This window comes from Serinus canaria, chromosome 2, assembly GCF_022539315.1.
Source record: "Serinus canaria isolate serCan28SL12 chromosome 2, serCan2020, whole genome shotgun sequence".
Classification (NCBI taxonomy): domain Eukaryota; kingdom Metazoa; phylum Chordata; class Aves; order Passeriformes; family Fringillidae; genus Serinus; species Serinus canaria.
The window spans coordinates 10,015,355-10,034,906 of record NC_066315.1 but is presented as its reverse complement, the minus strand read 5'-3'; the positions used below and the strand labels follow the sequence as shown (position 1 = coordinate 10,034,906).

The 19,552-nt window shown below is 38.6% G+C and overlaps 1 protein-coding gene across 1 annotated transcript in view; it reads left to right on the top strand.

The window, feature by feature from the left end:
- VIPR2 (vasoactive intestinal peptide receptor 2) overlaps nucleotides 1-19,552 on the top strand; it is a 50,600-nt gene that overhangs the window by 19,230 nt on the left and 11,818 nt on the right. Inside the window, exons 5-9 of the mRNA XM_009085809.4 lie at nucleotides 8,238-8,335; nucleotides 11,800-11,941; nucleotides 14,700-14,850; nucleotides 15,793-15,853; nucleotides 18,177-18,246. Of these exons, the coding sequence (XP_009084057.1) occupies nucleotides 8,238-8,335; nucleotides 11,800-11,941; nucleotides 14,700-14,850; nucleotides 15,793-15,853; nucleotides 18,177-18,246 (522 nt within the window). The remainder of the gene's footprint in view (nucleotides 1-8,237; nucleotides 8,336-11,799; nucleotides 11,942-14,699; nucleotides 14,851-15,792; nucleotides 15,854-18,176; nucleotides 18,247-19,552) is intronic.

Sequence of the window (19,552 nt, the reverse complement as noted above, 5' to 3'; positions counted from 1 at the left end):
AAAACAGCCACTTTAAACATTGTCACTCAACCCAAAAATTGCCATGTGGTGTGAAAATGGGTCAAAACATAAAAATTCAAATTAACAAAATATAATATTTCAAGTAGTGAAAAACAGTTAGAAGATGAACTAGTATAATAGAAAAGCAGTTCTTGTTTGACATATTCATTAGTAAGTTGAAGGAGGTGAATGAAATGCAAATTGAATGTACTTGCAGGAATTAACCTAGACAACTTGAAATAGGATATAGCAGCAACATTTGCAAAAGCCTTGGAAAAAAGCAAATAATAAAAGTGTGAGGATGATAATCAGGAGAGGGATGTGGAAAGCAGGTAATGGAAAATTATTGGCAAACATGCAATCAATATCATATATACAATATAAATCATAGAGAAAATAGAAAAATGCAAGTATCACACAGTAGTGAGATTTCAGGAGGCATTTGAGGTTCTGTACCAGCTACTTGTTTTCACAGAAGATGTTTCCCTGAATTCAGATCTTGGTGCTCAATGGTAGCCCCTCAAACCAAAACCTTTACTCATCATAAATCAGTATATTTTGTTGGGGTTTTATAAATCTAATATTTCAACTATGAGAGCTAAAAATAAAGTCCTAATATTTGGGTACTGAGTGTTCTTGGCATAAAAATATCATGCAACAACATGATCTGCAGTGTGGGGTATGAAGTATATGAGAGTGCCCTCAAGGTTACACTAACTAATATTTTAGGGAAGGTGGCAAAATATTTTTCCTAGAGTGAGTCCTAAGTGCTCTTTTTTATGTTCTGTTTTGAAGACAGTGTTAGAGGAGTAGGTAGAAGTCCTACTCCTCTGTCCTTGGTGTAAGTTTAGTGCCTGCATCTTCACTGCTGAGTGAATTTCCATTATAAATCCAACTAAGTAGTTGTTCCTTTGGGGTTTTTTTTCTGTTCTTTTAAGATACAGACTTTTATCTTTAATCTAAAGGGGGCTTATTTCTGTACATTTTCTACATATTGTATATATATATGCACACACAGAGGTATATATCTCTCTACAGTTATGCATTTATTTTGGACAGCTTTGAATATTCTAGAGAAGGTTTAAATGATAAAGATCCATCAGCAAATACTGAATAATTTGTTAACAGGTACCAAATTGCTATGCTTAAAATCCACTGAAATGAGGAAGCTTATTTAAAAATAACATAAACATGTCACCTCTTATTTCCTTTCTGAAAGATCTTGCATGCTTCCACAGTTTCTTTTGATTTTATGTTCAAATTAAAATGTTCCATTTGTATTCCATGTTAATGATATATTAGCAGGTTCTATAAAAAGAAACTATTTGCCTAACATTTTGAAATTAACTGTAAGTGCCTGATACAAAACCCTTGGTTTATTCTATGTTAGATCTTGCTGCTCTTTACTGCTCTTGCCATTATTTTGGTAGGATCAGTTTGATAAATATGACTGTCCTGGTTTCAGCTGGGATAGAGTTAATTTTCATCCAAGTAACTGGTACAAGGATGTGTTTTGATTTTACTGAGAGAATAATTTTGATTATTTGGTATAATTTGATTGTAGTGGTCTTTTGCTGTTGCTAAGTAGTGCTTAGCCTAAGTCAAGGACTTCTCAGCTTCCCAGGCTCTGCCAGCAAGCAGATGCACAAGGAGCTGGGAGGGAGCACGGCCAAGACAGCCGACCCCAGCTGGCCAGAGGGACATTGCCCACCACAGAATGTCATGTCCAGTATCCAAACCAGGAGGAATGGGCTGGGAGCTCTCAGCTGCTGCTCAGGAATGGGCTGGGCATCAGTCAGGGACTGCTGAGCAATGGAGTTGGGCATCACTTGTCTTCTTATCCCAACCCAGGTTTTCCCTTCTTCCCAGTTGTCCTCCCCACCCCGTGGCAGGGGGAGGAGGGGGAGTGGTTGTGTGATGTTTTTTTGCCATTGGGGTAAAGTGCACCCATGATAATGTCTGAACAAAATATTTGTATGTTGTTATGGCATCAAAGCGTAGACCTAAACCTTTATTATGTACTTCCAGACCTTTTTCTGTAAGTAAACTAGTTACTGCTAACCTTGAAGATCAAGTTTTAGGTACATCTTAGGTATTCAGATAAGTATCCTTTTTTTCCATTTTATATTTCTGTGGAGCTCATGGCAGTAAAACATGCAAACAGCAAAAAAAGCAAGCTTGATTTGACCATGCTAGAAAAACACATCAAGGTGTGTTAACCAAACTCAAGCCTCACTGAAGTCTTTCCTTGACATTCTTTGACATCTTCTACCTAGACTGAACAAGCTGAAGACATGTCCTTGCTGTTGTCAGAAGGTATTAAACTCTGTCAGCATTATTAATATACAGCAAGATGTCTGGTGAATGTAAAGCACCAAAATGTGTCCACTTTATTTAAAATAATGACTGAATCAGTTAATAGAGCTGTGTCTGATCTTCGGCCCAGGCTTTATTAGATCACACAAAAGCCTAGCTACATACAAGTTTCAGGCTGTGTGATTTGAATGTGGAGTGTCACAGGAAGAGAAATTCATGGAGAGAAAGATCCTCAGGGCTATAAAGTGTGCTGATACTATTGCAGCTTGCACCTTTAGTAGAAACATCATCTGCTGCAGTGGACTGATGGTAAGGGTGCTGTGACCTTCCTGAGGAAGCATCCTGAGAAGGGCTCAGGGACACGGGCACCTCCTGAGAAGGGCTCAGGGGCCTCGGGCACCTCCTGAGAAGGGCTCAGGGGCCTCGGGCACAGCCTTCTCAGCCCAGGGTGTGAGATTCTGCTTTGGCTTCTTCTGGGCAACACAGAGAAAGAGACCAGAGCCTTGCCTGGCTCTGCACAGAGTAACAGCCTTTACTGTGAGCAGGGCCACCTCCGGAAGGTGCCAGGCCCAAAAACACCAAGGAGGAAGGAAAAACAGGGGTTTATATGGGAAACATGAGGGGCGGGACAACACTGGGGAACCAATAGGATATGGGTGCAGGGGCGGAGCAAAGGGGAAGGGCCAATGGGGTGGGAGAAATCAGCATATGAGCGCAAAGGCCTCTGGGGGTGGGTGAGATTCCTGCTCCACCCAACCCAAGGTTGTGGCTCAGGGCTGGCTCCCCAGGGGAGCACAGGGAGCTTGTCCCTGGCCCCAGTCATCCATGGAAGCAGCATCCCCCGTTTGCCCACTTCCTGGGGTGTTCCCATCACCCTGGGTGAGCAGCAGGAGCGCCTCCCCGGCCAAGGGGAGCTGGGGCAGTGCGGGCAGTGACTCGAGCAGGGCCTGGGCTGCAGCTGCCTTCAGACAGCAAGTGCATTGCTGCTCCCTGTGGAGTGGGACATTGCTCTGGAATAATGCATTGTTTGCACTGAGTCTAGACTGAGCCCTTGCCTCTCACCAAAATCTGACACCAGGCACACACCTACCAGTGTGTTTCCTCATGCCTGTAAGTCATGCTAAATTTATTTACGTTATGCTGCCTTTTTCATTAATATTTTTCCATGAGGTGTGATTAAGAGACCAGTCTTCCTTAAAATTAGTGCAAAAAATTTCCACTGATTTCAAGTGAGGACTAGGACTGAATATTAGCTGGTATTCTCGCTTGTAGAATACAGAGGGAATTTGCTTCATATGCAGAATATTAATAAACTGCTAAATTCCAGTCCAAAAGTGTTCACATACACAGATACATCTGCTGATACACGTTTACACAGGAAAATGTGGAAGTTTGTGTGTGCATTTTTAAAGTTGTCATCTCTCTCATTATGGTTAGGGAACTTCGAATAAGAAGGCATTGTGACTGACATAATTAAAATTAATGATGCCACTGTTACTAAGAGATACTTAAGGCACTGCTGATCTCATCTTTTTTCTGGGTGGTGTTTGGGCTCAAAGTGAATTGAAGGACAAATTTCAGAAAAAGGATATCCTAAATTAATTGTATAATGATTATTAAATACCGTGAGGAATACCAATTTTATTACATGTTTTTAGTAAATTTTATTCTTTTCTACATACATAAGTTTAAAATGTGTAGGTGTCCTTTAACAGAAAATTAAATTTTCCACAACATGTAATCCATCTCTTTATCTCAGTTTATATTTATTCTTGTATAAGTTCAAGATACTAAAAATGGCCACTGCCTTGTTGAAGTTAATTTTGCAGAAGGAAAGAACTCGGGTTCCTTACTCCATTTCTATTGTCATTTGCTCATTTCAGTGTTTTTAAGGCACTGAAATGCCTTAGAAACATTGCTAGGCCAAGTTCAAATTTTACATTGCACAGTTTAAGAATTTCTGATATGTTCAAGTATGAATATTCAAATATTATGAAATATTCAAATATTGACACATGAATAATGAAAATTTAGGATCACAATTTTTAATACAGTTGTACATAATTATATCTGTAAAGAGGAAACTCCTACATGCAGTATTATAAAATTTTATTTTATTGTTTATTAGAATAAACAAAATGAGGAATCAGTTGGGATGATAATGCTCATATATTCCTTAGCAATGATGAATTACATTTCTGAATGAAATTAATAAAAATTTGAGGGCTTTTCTTTTACATTAAGGGTGATTTCTGGTCAACAGCAAAACTCCTTTGGACAAAGAATCAAGCCCTTAGCATTCTCCAGCGTTTTCTCCTCCAGCACTGAGCTCCCTTCTCACCCCTAGAGGTCCTTCCAAACCAAGGCTGAGGTTGGCAGATCCTCCGGGTCACAGCTTTGCCTAGGAAGTGTCTCTGCTCTTCTGGGCTATTTCATAAATAAACAGAAGAATTCTGTCTCCTGAACTTAGTCAAAATAACACAAAGCTAAATCTAATGGAAACATTAGCAGAAGCAGGTGTCTTCTAAGAAAACAAAACACAAGTGTGCCTAAATATAGACTTTACAAAAAGTTTATTGAACTTAGGTCAGGCAAACCTGTACTAATCTCATTTCATTTTATGTGTAGGGGTTTATGCCCTTTTAAAACCTATTAACATCAAGTAGCCACAAAAAAGAGGAAACATTTTAGGATTAGCTCTTTAGAAAACATTTACACTTCCTGTAACCATTTCCACTATTTTTTTGTGAAAATCATGAGCCACTGATTTTTTTCTGTGCCTAACCACCTAATGACTTTGGTTTAGTGGTTGGAATTTTAGTATTTTCCTCAGAAGTTTAAAAAGAAATAGTTATATTCCAGTTTTGGAGTCAACATGGATAAATAATCATGTGAATGTTTTGCAGAGGCCAGCTGTTACTACTATGTTCTGATTTTGTTAGATCTGCAGAAAGTTCATGTCATTTCAATTTCATAATGGGATTTCAATTTCATGTCTAAGACTTGAATCAGTTTTTCTTTTGAAAAGACCTATAAAATCTGAGGGGTTATAATATTTCTTCTGTGTTAAAATATGTTGAAAATATAATTTCTGAAATTCTCTTTTGGTCAATCCACGCCTTTGTTGCAGTCTTTTTATTCCTGACAATTTTGCAAATTTATATTTTAAATTTAGAGGTTAAAGCTAAATGTTACTTGAGACATGGGTAATTATGGTTCACATAGAGCAATAAGAAATAAAAGATATATCCCATTTTGTATAAAAGTCACTCGTTTTTGGGCTATCAGATTTGGCATTGCTTTGCCTGTTTCTTTTGCACCAATGAAATACAAAGAGTTTGTTTCTAAAGGGTACTAGCTAAAATACAGATGAGTTACAAATATTCAATAGCTGTGACTAAATAAATATTGGTCTAATGAATGTCCTGTTTTTCAATTGCCACAGCACAATGTGCAATTAATTCTTTGTCTTTATGGAGTTTGTGTGTTTAACTGACATATAATTTGAGAACACCATTTACTAATTTTTTATTTTTGTGGAGTCACTAGGAGTTATAGAGGTCTTACATTAAGACAAATTAAGACACATCTTTTATGTTCATACAGGAATGGTAAGGAGCAGTGTGACTGCATCATCTTTGGTGCTGAGTCTGATAAGGTGCTTCATGCTAATAATCTAAAGCTTTCTAATAATCTAAATTTTTTTGGAAAATCAAAGCACATGAATTTGAATAATTGTAATTTTTAATGGATTTAATGGATTAAAAATGGTTTAGTGTTTACTTACCTTTGCAACAGTTTGAGATGCAGGGTTAGTTTTTGACCAGTAGAAAAATTTGTAGCATCTAAGATTTCTGTCCCTTATAAAACTAAACCACTAAAATGCCTGAGAAAAAGGGAAAGGTGGTTTTTTCTACCATTTCAAGTGTAGAATAAGGATAATTATTATCATATAATAAAATAATTTCAACTGTGGAATTATTTCTTATTTTCTCATGCCTAGCCTGAGTAAAATGACAATGGTCATTATTAAGGTTATGTCCAAGCACTCTTGGCTGATTAACTTCAATCCTGACATAGTTCCATGCAGTTATTTCCCATTCATCTGTTTGGCCAAGGAGTGGCCAGCAGAGAGACTCAGTCCTGCTGATGCTGACAGCTGTTTGCTGGGCTAAAACTACATGGGGTTCTTCTTTTGGTTTTAGCCAGACTATTTGTTGTAGGGGTCATGTGTGTGTACAGAATGCCAGAAACATTACATGAAATAGCTGTGGTTTTTCCTGGCAGAAGACAACCTCTTCTGCTCTCCCTAGCAGGGCACAGTGACAGAGTCCCTGCAGGTGCAGCAGCCTGGCAATTCCTGTCAAGCTCAGAGGACATGGCCAGAAGATTAATTCAAGGCAGTGTTATAGCACTCAGGGCTGGACAACTGATGCTTTTTCAGTAACTTCATGCAGGGTTTCCACCTTTTTTCCCTTCATTTAGGAATTCTGAAACCAATTTTAATTTTCAGTTCCAAAAGTCTCAGTCAGTGGAGTTTTCCTGAAATCAAAGCTTGACAGAATTTTCAAAATGGTGTGGAATGATGAAAAAAATTAAACTAGTGCAGCTTTCTTGTTGGGCATGTCCCAATGCAGTTTGAACAGCTACTTTCTTTATACCAAAGTACAAAAGACTCTCTTATTCTACAGTCTGATGGTTGAAATACATAACAACAAAACAGTTGCTATGAATGCACTTAAGATCCATGGCAGTTGCTTCCCATATTTTTCCACTTTAACCATATCTACAACAGAGCAGTTGCAAGAGCCTTCATTCATTTCACATTTCATTTTGCCCTTTCCGTATCTGTATAATGTTTACAAAGGTATTGTTCAGCTAATTTCATCATGAATTGTGGTTACTAAAATAACCTCCTTACTTGGCCTTTTGGGTGCTATAAAAATAAATACACTAATGTAATTTGAGATTCCTTTGGCTATGTTAGTTTACTTAAAAGTGTTGCTTCTTTGCTACTTTTTACCAGCCTCATTTGGGAAGGCAAATGATAACCACATGCACTAAATATTGAAATTCTGTCTCTTAGATGTATCATGTTCTGTGTTGCTTTTAAAATCTTTAATTTCATACTGTAATAAAAAAACTTCACTGTCTTAAATATTTTATTTAACATGAGTGGAAACTAATGTCAGTCTAATGACTTCCTTTTAGGCATAAATGGAGAAGAAGTTTAGTTCTGAAAATATTTAGCCCTATTTTTCCCTGATGTTGTTATTCAGAATAGGACTTAATGTAGTGTGTAGCTGGTGAGTTTACAGATATATGCAGTTTATCAGCAGACTGTGCATTTCAGCCTGCTTTTCCTCTGCTGAAAAACTTCCTTTCCAAGTCTTAGCAAGTAACTTTACTAAAGAAAGGGTTTGTGCCACCATTTAATAAAGTATTTGAAAATTTAGAATGAGAAATTAATGAGACTTACACACGTTTTTAAAATTAAGTTCACGTATAACTGCATTACAAAGTACTCTAGAGCAGAAAGACTGAGGGAAATTATCTCTTTTAGAGATAATCCATTCTTTCAAACTGACTTGCTCTTACCAGTTTGATTGTGTTCATGGAAATTGATTAATCTGATACTTTATTTGACCTCATTGACATGGTATAATCAGCTGGAATGGTACCAGACTGTGTGTCTAAGTTTTGAGTTCCTGAGGCTGAATTTTCTACTGAAGTCAATTGTCTTGAGATGTTGCCTTGCAAAATGTGTTGGAATAGAGATATAACATTCTCATCATGTACTGTAGAGCAAAGAATAAAAATCATGCTATAGCTTTCAGAGCTATTTAATGGACAATTACATCATTTCACAGACAATTTGATGGATCAGTAATGAATTTCTGCATATATATTTTTCTGTGCAGGTCAACTTCTATGTGAGGGTGAAAGCAATTTATACACTTGGACACAGTGTATCTCTGATTGCTCTTACAACAGGAAGTATAATTCTTTGCCTTTTCAGGTATGTGTTTTTCATGAGTAAATATTAACAATGATAAGACATCTTTAACTATTTTCTGATTGCTTATCTATTTAGAAAATGCATTGAGTTTACACTTTTTGCAGTTAAACAGCTGACAGTAATGTAATGCTGACTAGATTTTTACTAGCAATGATCATATTAACAATTTTCAAAGCATTTTACAAATTTACAGGCATTACAGCCCATGAATAATTTAGGAATGATTACATAAAGCATTTTCTATTTGATTATTAGAATCAACACTTTGAACTGCTCTTGAGAATTAGTTGGATGCTGATCTCACCACTGGACAGGAGTGTGGCATTCACATTCTCTGAAAAATCCCTTCACCCAGGATTTTTTTCCTGGGAAGCCTCAGAGAACAGGAAAACAATTCTTATCTCATTTGCTTCTCCTGTGTTTTGCTCCTTTGGAATGTGTTTGGAGATTGTTTACCCACAGGTGATTGTCTCATTGGACTCTGGTGTGAGTTGTTTTGACTCTTTGGCCAGCTGGGTCCAAGCTGTGTCAGGACTCTGGAAAGAGTCACGAGTTTTCATTGTTATCTTTTTAGCATTCTGTAAGTATCCTTTCTGTATTCTTTAGTATAGTATAGTATTTTTAATATAATATTGCATTATAAAGTAATAAATTTGCCTTCTGAGAACATGGAGTGGGATTCATCATTCCTGCCTTCATCGGGACGTTTCTCAGCAAATACAATACAGCAGTGCAGCCACATTTTGCAGAAGCTTCCAAGTGGTTTCCAGGCGTACTGTAATCAAAGGCAATCACTAATTTGTCCAGCTGTAAATCCCAGAATCACCAAATCACTGAATCAGCAGGGTTGAAAGAGACCGTCAAGATCATCTACTCACTGCCATAATCATCACCCCTAAACCATATCCCTAAGTGCTGCATTCAAACACCTTTTGAATAATTTCAAAAACAGATGACTCCACTACCTCCCTGGGCAGCTCATTCCAATGCCTAACCACTCTTTCAGTGAAAATTTTTGTCTAATATCTAATTTGAACCTCCCCTGATGCAACTAAAGGTCATTTCCTCTCATCCTTTCACTTGAATCATGGCAGAAGGCACCAGCCCCCACCTGGCTGCACCCTCCTTTCAGGTGGTTGTAGAGAGCAATGAGGGCTCCCCCGAGCCTCCTCTTCTCCAGACAAAACAATGCCAGTTCCCTCAGCTGCTCTGCACAAGACATGTTTGCAAGACCCCTCACCAGCTTCATTGCCCTTGTCTGGACACACTCCAGCACTCCAAAAATGTCCTTTCTGAAATGAGGGCCTAGAACTGAATATGGTGCTCGAGGTACAAACCTCACCAGTTCCAAGCACAGTAGTAAAGTGTGGATAATTGTGCTGGGTCTGCAATGTTTTTGTTAGGCAGTTTTAGGAAAGGCAGTACTGCCTGCTGATATTGCCTAATTTCTGTGACTTTTCTCAGACTGAAGGCAATGTTCAACTAGTAAAATAACTTTTTACTGGTCTTACCTGTATCACAGTTTTTCTCAATCCCTCCACCTTCATGCTTTTATGTATCACTCCCACCTGTCTAACAGAATAGCCTTTATATTCTCCATTATGAACTTCACACAGCTTTTCTGCTCCACTTAGGACCAAGAAAGCCAAGAAAGTGCATCTCACAGTTTTGGTAGAAAGGAAGTACAAATAATACATAATAACAGCATGTTGTTTGTCAGAGCCTCATGCCTCTCATGAAATATTCCTATGGTGAGCTCTGTAAGACTTTCAGTCTGCCATCAAATTTTCTTAATATCTAAATCTTCAGAGACCATTCAGAGCAGATACATAACCCATAATTATGTTTGCAATGCCTTTAAAAAAAACTAATTGAGGCATTCATGGTTATATTCCTTCTACCAGCCAAATACTCCAGGCAGATCCCAATGCAGAATACTGCAGTGTCAAAACTGCTAAAACCTAAAACCACATTTAATACAGGGAATTACAGACATGTGAATGTCACCCACCACCAGAAGTCAGGTGTAACAAATCAAGCATTTAAAAGGTGTACTCAAAAATTTCAACTTCAATTTAAATATCCAGCTGGAGATATTTTTTTCCCAGGCTTTCAGTTGAGTCAGGGAAAACCAGACTTTTTTTTCATGAGGCAACATATGTTCTTCTAAGCCCCCCTCCAAGAAGAATCTTTTGCAGAGAGTGTTGGGGCCTCCCAACTTAGTGAGTTGAATTAAGAATTAATTTCTTTCCACTAACTCCAAAATATTGACTTGACAGCCTTGTATATATCCAACATTTATCATTTGAGTTACTGAATGGGATGAATAACTAATCATCTACATTAGTTATTCAAGAAAAATAGTTTCCTCATATTTGCAGCTTGCATGTGTTTCTGAATTCCACAGGAACACATGATGCAGTCCAACATAATAGTGGTATTTCAGCAAAGGATGTGCATGGCCACAGCAATCACATTTTTTGACAGCTGTTTAAAATTCAGCCTGGTATTATGTCCTTTGCCAAATTCAGGGCTAGCATGGCAGATCTGTTCTTTATTTCCTTGCACTCACTGTAACTATCCTTGCTTCAGTAATTTCAGAATGGATTGTGTATGTTTGAGAAAAATCACAACTGGAAGAATACTTGTTAATTGCCACTGCACACTCCCATGACACCTATTGCATCTTCATGTTTCACTGCTCATGCTTGCTAAAATGCCTTGGCTTCTGGTCTGTTTCCAGATGCAGCTCAAGGTGCTGGGTGTGACCAGAAAAATCTCTTAGCAGTTTGATTTCTAGAGATTTTCAATAAAAAGAATATTTTAAACAGGAAAATCTTGAAAGAACTGTATTTTAAGGGAAAAGCCCTCAACTTCTAACTTGCTTCCCCTGAACACTCATTCACTTACATGGAATCTTTTATCTGTCATTTGTAAGGCTTTCACATGACTTAAGAAGTTTTGAATTCATTGGATAGAAAGGATGGGTGATCAAATGCTCTGAATGCATTTTTAATTGTTCCTGCATATACCATCATCATAGGATCAAAAGTCACTATATAGCAAACTAAAGGAGTTAAATAAAAGAATGAAACCAGAAACAAATAGGTGAGAGCACATCTGAAATATATCCAGGATAATCAAAGTTGTATTTGTAAGAAAAACACTGGAATGAGTGCACACACAGAATACAATAGCTTATGTTTATTGTCAGCTTATTCTGTCAGTTTATTATGTGATGTTAAAATGTGAGAGAAATACCATTGGGATCTTTTAATCTGTGATACTAAACAGAAGCAAGAGATGAAAGAAAACAGCAAGGAGGCAGCACTGACAAAATGACAGAAGAGAGTATGCTCTTACTCAAGGTTCATATTGCTAAGAAATGTCCAGAGAGTGATAGAAGTCTGTTCAACAGTTTCTGCCTCATACTCTAAAATGCTTCTTTTTAAATCTCTTTTTAGAAAACTTCATTGTACTCGGAACTACATCCATCTGAACCTGTTCCTCTCTTTCATTCTAAGAGCAATCTCTGTTTTAGTCAAGGATGATATTCTCTATTCCAGCTCCAACACGGCTCACTGTCCAGAGGATCAAACCTCATGGGTAATAAACCTCATTTTGCTACCTGGTATAACAGTTTTGTCACTGAATTTTCCTCTCTAATCCTTTTAAATATTTAGGAGTACCAAGATTTCAGTGTAGAAAATTTTGAATAGAATATAATGACTGGAGAATGGAGGCTTAGACATATCCAGATAGAGAAGGTTGTAGCACAAGTAGGAGACCTTAACATTGTTTGCAAGTCCATGAAGGACAACTTGTCATCAGCCAAGACAATTTATAACCAGATACAGCTCAGAATAAATATGGCCACTGTATTATTCAGCTGGGAGGGTTGAAGACCAACAGGAGTGCCATCAACTGGGAGTGATTAAAGGCAGATGCTCTGGAAGTGTTCCAGCAGCTTTATCAGGGGTGCAGGAATTGGGCAGGTATCAGTGGAGGGAGGGAATAACTCAGGAAATTAAATATTTGCAGGAGCTGTCTTCATTAACTCCTTGGTACTTCTGGGCTATGACAGAAGTGTTACTATCTGCATTCTTGGCAAGCTGATTTGTTTACTGCATTTTCAGGTACAGGGTTTAAAAAAATCTCAAGTCTTGCTATTAAAAAACTGACCTCTATATGATATGCCTCATTTGCTACCTTGTTGTTTTAGTCAAAAATCCCTTCTAATTTTAATTAACTACAGTTTAAGCTTGTGAGAAAAAAAAATGGAAGTTTTTTTTTTTTGTCTTGATGAAGCCATATTGTCCCAAAACGTGAAGTTCTTAGCAGTTAATACCAAGCTGTATATAGGAATTCATAATCTGGGATATTTCTAATGGAGAAAAACAGGAACTGAGTTAGTAGACCCCAATTAGGCAAAGTAGATAGCAGACAAATTGGCAGGGGTAAACAGAACTTCTTAGGTCCTTGAAAGACTCTTCAGTGGACTCTCAAAATTCTTCTTGGTTTCTGCAATTTCATTTATTCTCCAGTTATTCTTGGCTACGTTCCTTTTTAAATATGTCAGTTTTTGTGGACTGCTGGCTAATTTCCGTTGCACTGTATGTGGGATGATCTGGCACCAGCCTGACAAGGCTGGTCTGTCTGTCCAGCACTGGCTTGGTGCTGCCTTTCACACATAACAGCACGAGGGGTTTTCCCCTTTTGTCATGTGTCTGTGATGTTCCACAGTTCTGCTGCACTCACAGAGCTCTAAAACACACAGTTCATCATAAGCTCTGTGAGTAGGTCCTGGCTCTGGATTACATAGAGAATTCATTTTGGCTAACTTTACTGATAGATACCTTCCCTGTTCAGCATCTGCAAATACAGCTAATACAGGAGTACCTGCAGGAGGAAGGCAAAATACTTTGATGCAGGGTTCTGGTATGTAAATTGAGAATGTAATACAAGGGAATATTGGAATTTATAAAGGATTACAAAATTTTCACTGCTGATCTGATTGTAAAGAGTCCTAAGCATAAAAGCAAATTTCAACTTGCTTGAAAATTTCAACTTTTCACACATTTTGAAATGCTTAATTTTATTCATATTTTATTTTCCTGGCCCATTGCTGATCTGCAGTGGGTATCCCAAACTCTAGAGGTAAGATCAGTCTTACCAAAGTTAGCAAGCTTTCAAACTTTGGTTGTAGGCAGATAAAATCAGGTGAAATGAATTCAAGGTGACTCTTCCTTAGTTTTCAATGTAAGCATGTACACAGGCATGGATGTTACTTGGGATGCACTGAGGTATCTGAGACATCCTGGGGGGCTGATGGATACAAAGAAGTCTCCCTGAGGAGGTCTGTGCCCTTCTGGCTTAGCAGCTGGTGACTGCATCTCACTTCTAATTAAACATCTATGTTTAGAGAGAGGAATTAATAATTGAAAATGAGTAGGTTACCTGCTTAGGTACCTGGTGTACTTGGAACTTGAACAGAAAAATGCAGGGATGAAGGGGATTTAAAATGGAGAAGTGAGTAAAGCTGGTAGAAACTAGAGATTTTATTTGGTCCAGTTTGTGTAGTCTGTTGCATTCACCATATCATCACATTTCTTGGCACAGTCTCAGTCCATATGAACATTTTCATATTCAATTCTCACATCCCAGATTCCTATTGGGAAGTACCAAAGTAGCAGCAGCCAGCACCATGGAATATCAGCAGCACAGACATCTGAAAATTAATTCTGAAGAGCAGCACACAGACTATAAGCAACAATTTTTGATATATGTCTTTGTGTTTTGTTAACTAAGAAATTCTAAAACATTTTCTAAAGGGAAAATATTATTTTTAAAATTCCAGCCAACTTTTTGCTCCAAGTCTACTGACTTAATAAAATAAAGTTATATTTTTCACTGAGTTTCACATTTAGCTTTGAAAAAATCATGAAGTAGTTTCTTTGTTAACTTTTACTGCTTTAGGATGCCATGTGAGGTTTTAATACATTTATTAGACTCCTGGTAGATTATAATTTAATTTTATAGCTATTCATTAACAAACTGTTGCAAAAGTGTGCATTTATTGATAACCACCATATTTCTCTATATTTATCCTATGAAGTTTTCAAGCTTTTTGAGTGAATTAGCAATGAGAGACATCTAAATAAGTTTTAATAATTTTTAATAATTCACTTTCTTTTAATATATACAGTAACATTTACGATGTTGCAATTTGCTTGACTGAAGATAAGAATTTCTACTGGACCTGGTTTATTGATGCTACAAAGACAGCTAAGATTTTTGGCTGTAGTAATAAAAATAATATGGCATCTTTCCTGTGATAAATTTGATCCTTCTTCTCATATTTCAGGTGGGCTGCAAGGCAATTCTGGTGTTTTTTCAGTATGGTGTTATGGCAAACTTCTACTGGCTCTTAGTAGAAGGACTTTACCTCCACATCCTCCTTGTGCTAATATTCTCCCCCAACAGACACTTCACCATCTACCTGCTGATAGGATGGGGTAAGAACTTACACATCTCCCAGTAATGTTCTTTTCTCTGTGTGTGTGTTGGTCAGGTTCAGTGTTTTACACCAAGGTAGTTGAGCTGTCTCTGGTGGTGACTCCTCAGACTCACAGATTGCTCAGCTCAGCTCCAGCACAGGTTACAGATGCTGCAGCATGGCTAAGAGCAGGCACAAAGCTGCTGGAGCAGTTCTTCACTGCTGGCTTGAGCCCTGGCACAGCTTTCACCTCTGCCATCTGCACCACACCCAGGGGTTGCTCTGGTGCAAGGGCTGCCACTGCAAAACATATGATTCAGGTGTCCTAATTTGTGAGGAAAATTAAAGCTTAGCTGCACAGCCATGAGCTATGCTCTGCAATTTTCCTTTTTGAAAAGCCCAATAATACTGTCCTTCTGGTTTTAAATACATATAGTCCGTTCATTTACAGAAATTGCCATGATATTTATATGGAACACTTTAATACTTCCAGTAATAGGTGGTCATAAAACATTTGGGTGTTGCTGGGAAATGGGAATAAACCAGTATGTGGACAAGGTTCCTTATGAAATGATTTATACTTCTATTTTATATTGCAGTCCTTGGAGGTGCATTGGGAATGCATAACTTGTATCTATTTCCCTGTAAGGCCCTCTGACACCTCGCAAGAAACCTAAGAAAGGCTTTTTTTTGTGTGTGTGTATTAGTAATTATGGCTGCATTTCTATGAGAAATAAACTCCCTTCCCTGCAGTCTTTGTTTGTAATACATTACTGATGTATACATGTAATCATGTAGCTGTCCATCATCAGATGGACCTCTCCTTCCATTCACTGAGCTGTTTACTATATGCTGTGTATTTGGGGAATAACTGCTTACTGGCAGGCTGAACTTTTTTTTCTTTTTTCCTGTGGACTTGAATTTTTGTGATCATTCTCTAAACATCTTTGGCATTTTTCAGGAATTCCTACAATATTCATTATTACATGGACAGTGACACGGATCATTCTAGAGGACACTGGGTGAGTGTTTGTGGGAGAGAAAGTTTAAATTCCCCCCATGCCTTTGCAATCCTTGCCTTGGGTGTGGTACTGCTCACACAAAGGTGGTTTGCTGCTCTGGAGGGGATAAGCACAGAACTGAAATTTCAGAGATGGCAATAAAAGGGCAGGTGTTTGGGAGCTCTTCAGCTGTGCTTTCTGCTTGATGTTTATTTGAAAAACTCAGAGAGCAGGAGAGAGCAGGGATAAGTTATGGCTACTGTTATTCCTTGGCACGGCCACATCTGGAGCTATCTGCTTGGGAAGTCAAAGTAATGTTTGGAACAGCAGTGGGGTCCTTGGGCTCAGTGCTGCAAGGTGTGGCCCTGGCCATTCTAATTTGCTAACTGGGAACTCACAAGATTGAAGTTCAGATAGCTTGGGGAACATGTAAATTACATCCCCAAAAGTGAAGTAATGTAAGAGTGTATCAGATGCACATAGCCAGGTAAAGCTAAAGCTAACTAGAGCTAAGCCTGGCTCCTGGCATGTGAAGGGGAACTGAGACAAGAATTTTGTAGGAAAATCAGACTTGATCCAGCTGCTCCCAAGGAGTGGGAAAATGTCCTAACTAGTGGAAAAACAGTTTGCACAGTCCTGTTTTAACCTGTTTTTTATTATTTTTCTTTTTTTTTCTGTAGTTATACTGAAAAATCATATCCTACATAATTTCAAGGCTTTCTTTGCAAGACCTCTAATGAGTAAACCAAAGGCAAACTCCTTTTTTCCTTTGTCATTATGATTACAGAGGAAGTCTGAAGGGTAATTAATCTCTAATCTGACTAACCTTTCAGAGCACTTAAGAGTATTTGGATCAAAAGTACTGAGCCCAGGGTGAAAATTAAATATTCAGTTTTGCAGACAGAACTTCAGGTTCAGTCTCACATTTTCACAAACAGGTTCCAGGCTTTGAACCTACATATCCCACAAGAAATTATGTAATTCCAATTGCACCTGTCAGTTGCTTTAGATCTTCCTGCTACCTAGAGGTCAGCATTAAGTGCACACTGGAGAAGTGTCCTTACACAAAGTGAAACTGAACTTGGTTCCCACAAGGTCAACATCCTCCATGATGTCCAATGGATGTCTAATGCCCAGTGTGCTTGATGTTTTAGCTGATTTCATAGAATCATAGAATGGATTGGGTTGGGAGGGACCTTGAAGATCAGTTGGTTCCAACCCTTCCTGCCATGGGCAGTGATGCCACACTCAGGTTACTCAGAGCCCCATCTGGTCCAGCCCTGAGCACTGCCAGGGATGGGACATCCACAGCTTCTCTGAGGCCACACCCTGAGACCTGTGTCCAGTTCTGGGCCACTCACTGCAGGAAAGACATTGAGGTGCTGGAGTGTGTCCAGAGAAGGGCAACGGAGCTGGGGAAGGGTCTGGAGCACAAGTCTGGTGAGGAGCAGCTGAGGGAGCTGGGGATGTTTAGTCTGAAGAAAAGGAGGCTCGGGGAGACCTTGTCACTCCCTCTGCCTGCACAGAGGTTGTAGCCAGGTGGGGAGCATTCTCTTCTCCCAGGCAACCAGTGACAGGGCAAGAGGAAATGGCCTCAAGCTGTGCCAGGGGAGGTTCAGTTTGGACATTGGGAATAATTTCTCCACTGAAGGGGTTGTAAAGCATTGGAATGGGCTGCCCACAGAGGTGGTGGAGTGAGTCAGCTTTCTTGGAGGTGCTCAGGAAATGACTGGATGTGGCACTCAGTGACATGGTCTAGTGGTGCTTGGTTGACGGTTGGACTCAATGATCTCAGAGGTCTTTTCCAACCTAAATGATTCTGTGACTTTCTGAGTAAAGAATTCCTTCCTGACATCTGAATCTCTCCTCTTTCATTTTTAAACCATTCTCCCTTGTCCTATCACTACATACCCTGGCAAAACGTCATTTTCTCTCTTTTTTATAACCCCCTTTAAGTGCTGAAAGGTCACAATGATTTCTCCATGGAGCCTTGTATTCTCCAGGCTGAACAAGCCCAACTCTCAGCCTGTCTTTGCAGGAGAGGTGCTTCAGCCCTCTGATCACCTTTGGGTGATCACCTCTGGACCTGTTCTAACAGGGCCACATCTTTCTTATGCTCAGGAGTCCACACCTGGCCACAGTGCTCCTGGATGGGAAATCAAGTATGCATATTAAAACAAAGGGAATAAAATTAATAGCAGGAAAAGATTGAATGCCAAATTCTAGGGTAGAGCAGGCATTATTTTAGTGTGCTTTGACTTGTTTATAAGAAATACTTCTCATAGGTCTTGCTTGCTAGTTGATATTAATGTCAACATGATTTTCCCTCTTTTTTTTTTTATAGCTGCTGGGATACAAACGAGCATGGTGGTCCCTGGTGGGTTATACGAATACCAATTTTAATTTCTATTATAGTAAGTAAAATCTGAAGCATGAATTATAGATCTGTTCAGCATTGTGCAGTGCATGTTGCCATTATTCTTTTCTGCTAGCTACAGATAGGCAAGAATTCTGTTTTAATGAAAAGAAAATGTGCTGCAGGAGAAATGTTAAACAGGTGCCATTAAAATTTGTTGCCTTCAAAATTTATCTGCCTCCTATTAAATTAGCAGTTGCTTTTATTTGTATGTTGTTCTTTCTTTAACATCTCTCCTGTTTATAGTCCTGGAGGAAGGAAAAATCAAATTATACTTCTCAATGAATTGCAGATTTGATTTTGTGTGTAAACAGGTAGTCTTGCAATTGAGAATTTGATATTAGTCAAAAGAATTATGGCTGTGTATATCTTTCTTTAATTGGTAGCCTACTGAAATATATATTGAACATGAAGTATTTGCAAAATAATACCATTTGAGAATGTTTCACAGGGCTTTTCTTGTTTGGAACTCATTAGAATTACTGGAGTAGTGTAATAATATTCCTGTTCACTGTAATGATTGTATAATTAACTTTGGGCATAATATACTATGGTTATATGTCCATTTCTGAAAATAGAGGGCAAATTAGTGTATTTTAGATATACTTGCTTCATTTTTAAAATTATAGGCAGAAGATCTAGGGCCTTATTAGATTACACAAGATGTCAGGAGTTTGCATTAAGCTTGGGCTTGCCTTTCAATCTGTGCCTGCTGAAAATAATTTTGGGAGAAATTCCTGTCACCACTATCAGAGTGAATTCTGCAGTTTGAAGAGAAAGGAGAGTAGGCCATATGTGTGAAAAGACATAAAGTAAGGGCTCAAAGATGTTTTATGTTATGAAGAAATGAGCATGCAAGAGAACTACAGCAGGAAGGGAATACTTGGACCTCAAAGGAGCTGGAGAATGGGGAACAATCCAGAGTTAATAAAATATGTTGGAAGATAAAAGCAAAACAAACCACCTGGTGTTTACAGGAAACTGTGTTCTCTGGATGCTCAGTTTGAACAGCTATCTGAGACTTCATGTGCCAGAAGGCTGTGCTCCTCCAAAGCAGTCCTGGAGCTGGAAATTGAAATCATCCCAGGGCACGCTGGCAGACCTGAACTGCAGCTGGATCTTAGTGAAGTCAAATGGAGTACTGGTCAGGCAGCAAAGTCTGATCTATCCAACATTGTGAGAGCAAGTTCTGATACCATTTTGCACAGTGGGAATGGCTTCAGTTAATTCAGTGTGTCAGATGCCTCCCTGGCATTTCCTCCTGGGAATTCTGGCTTGAGAGAAGTCATTTGGCAGATGTTCCC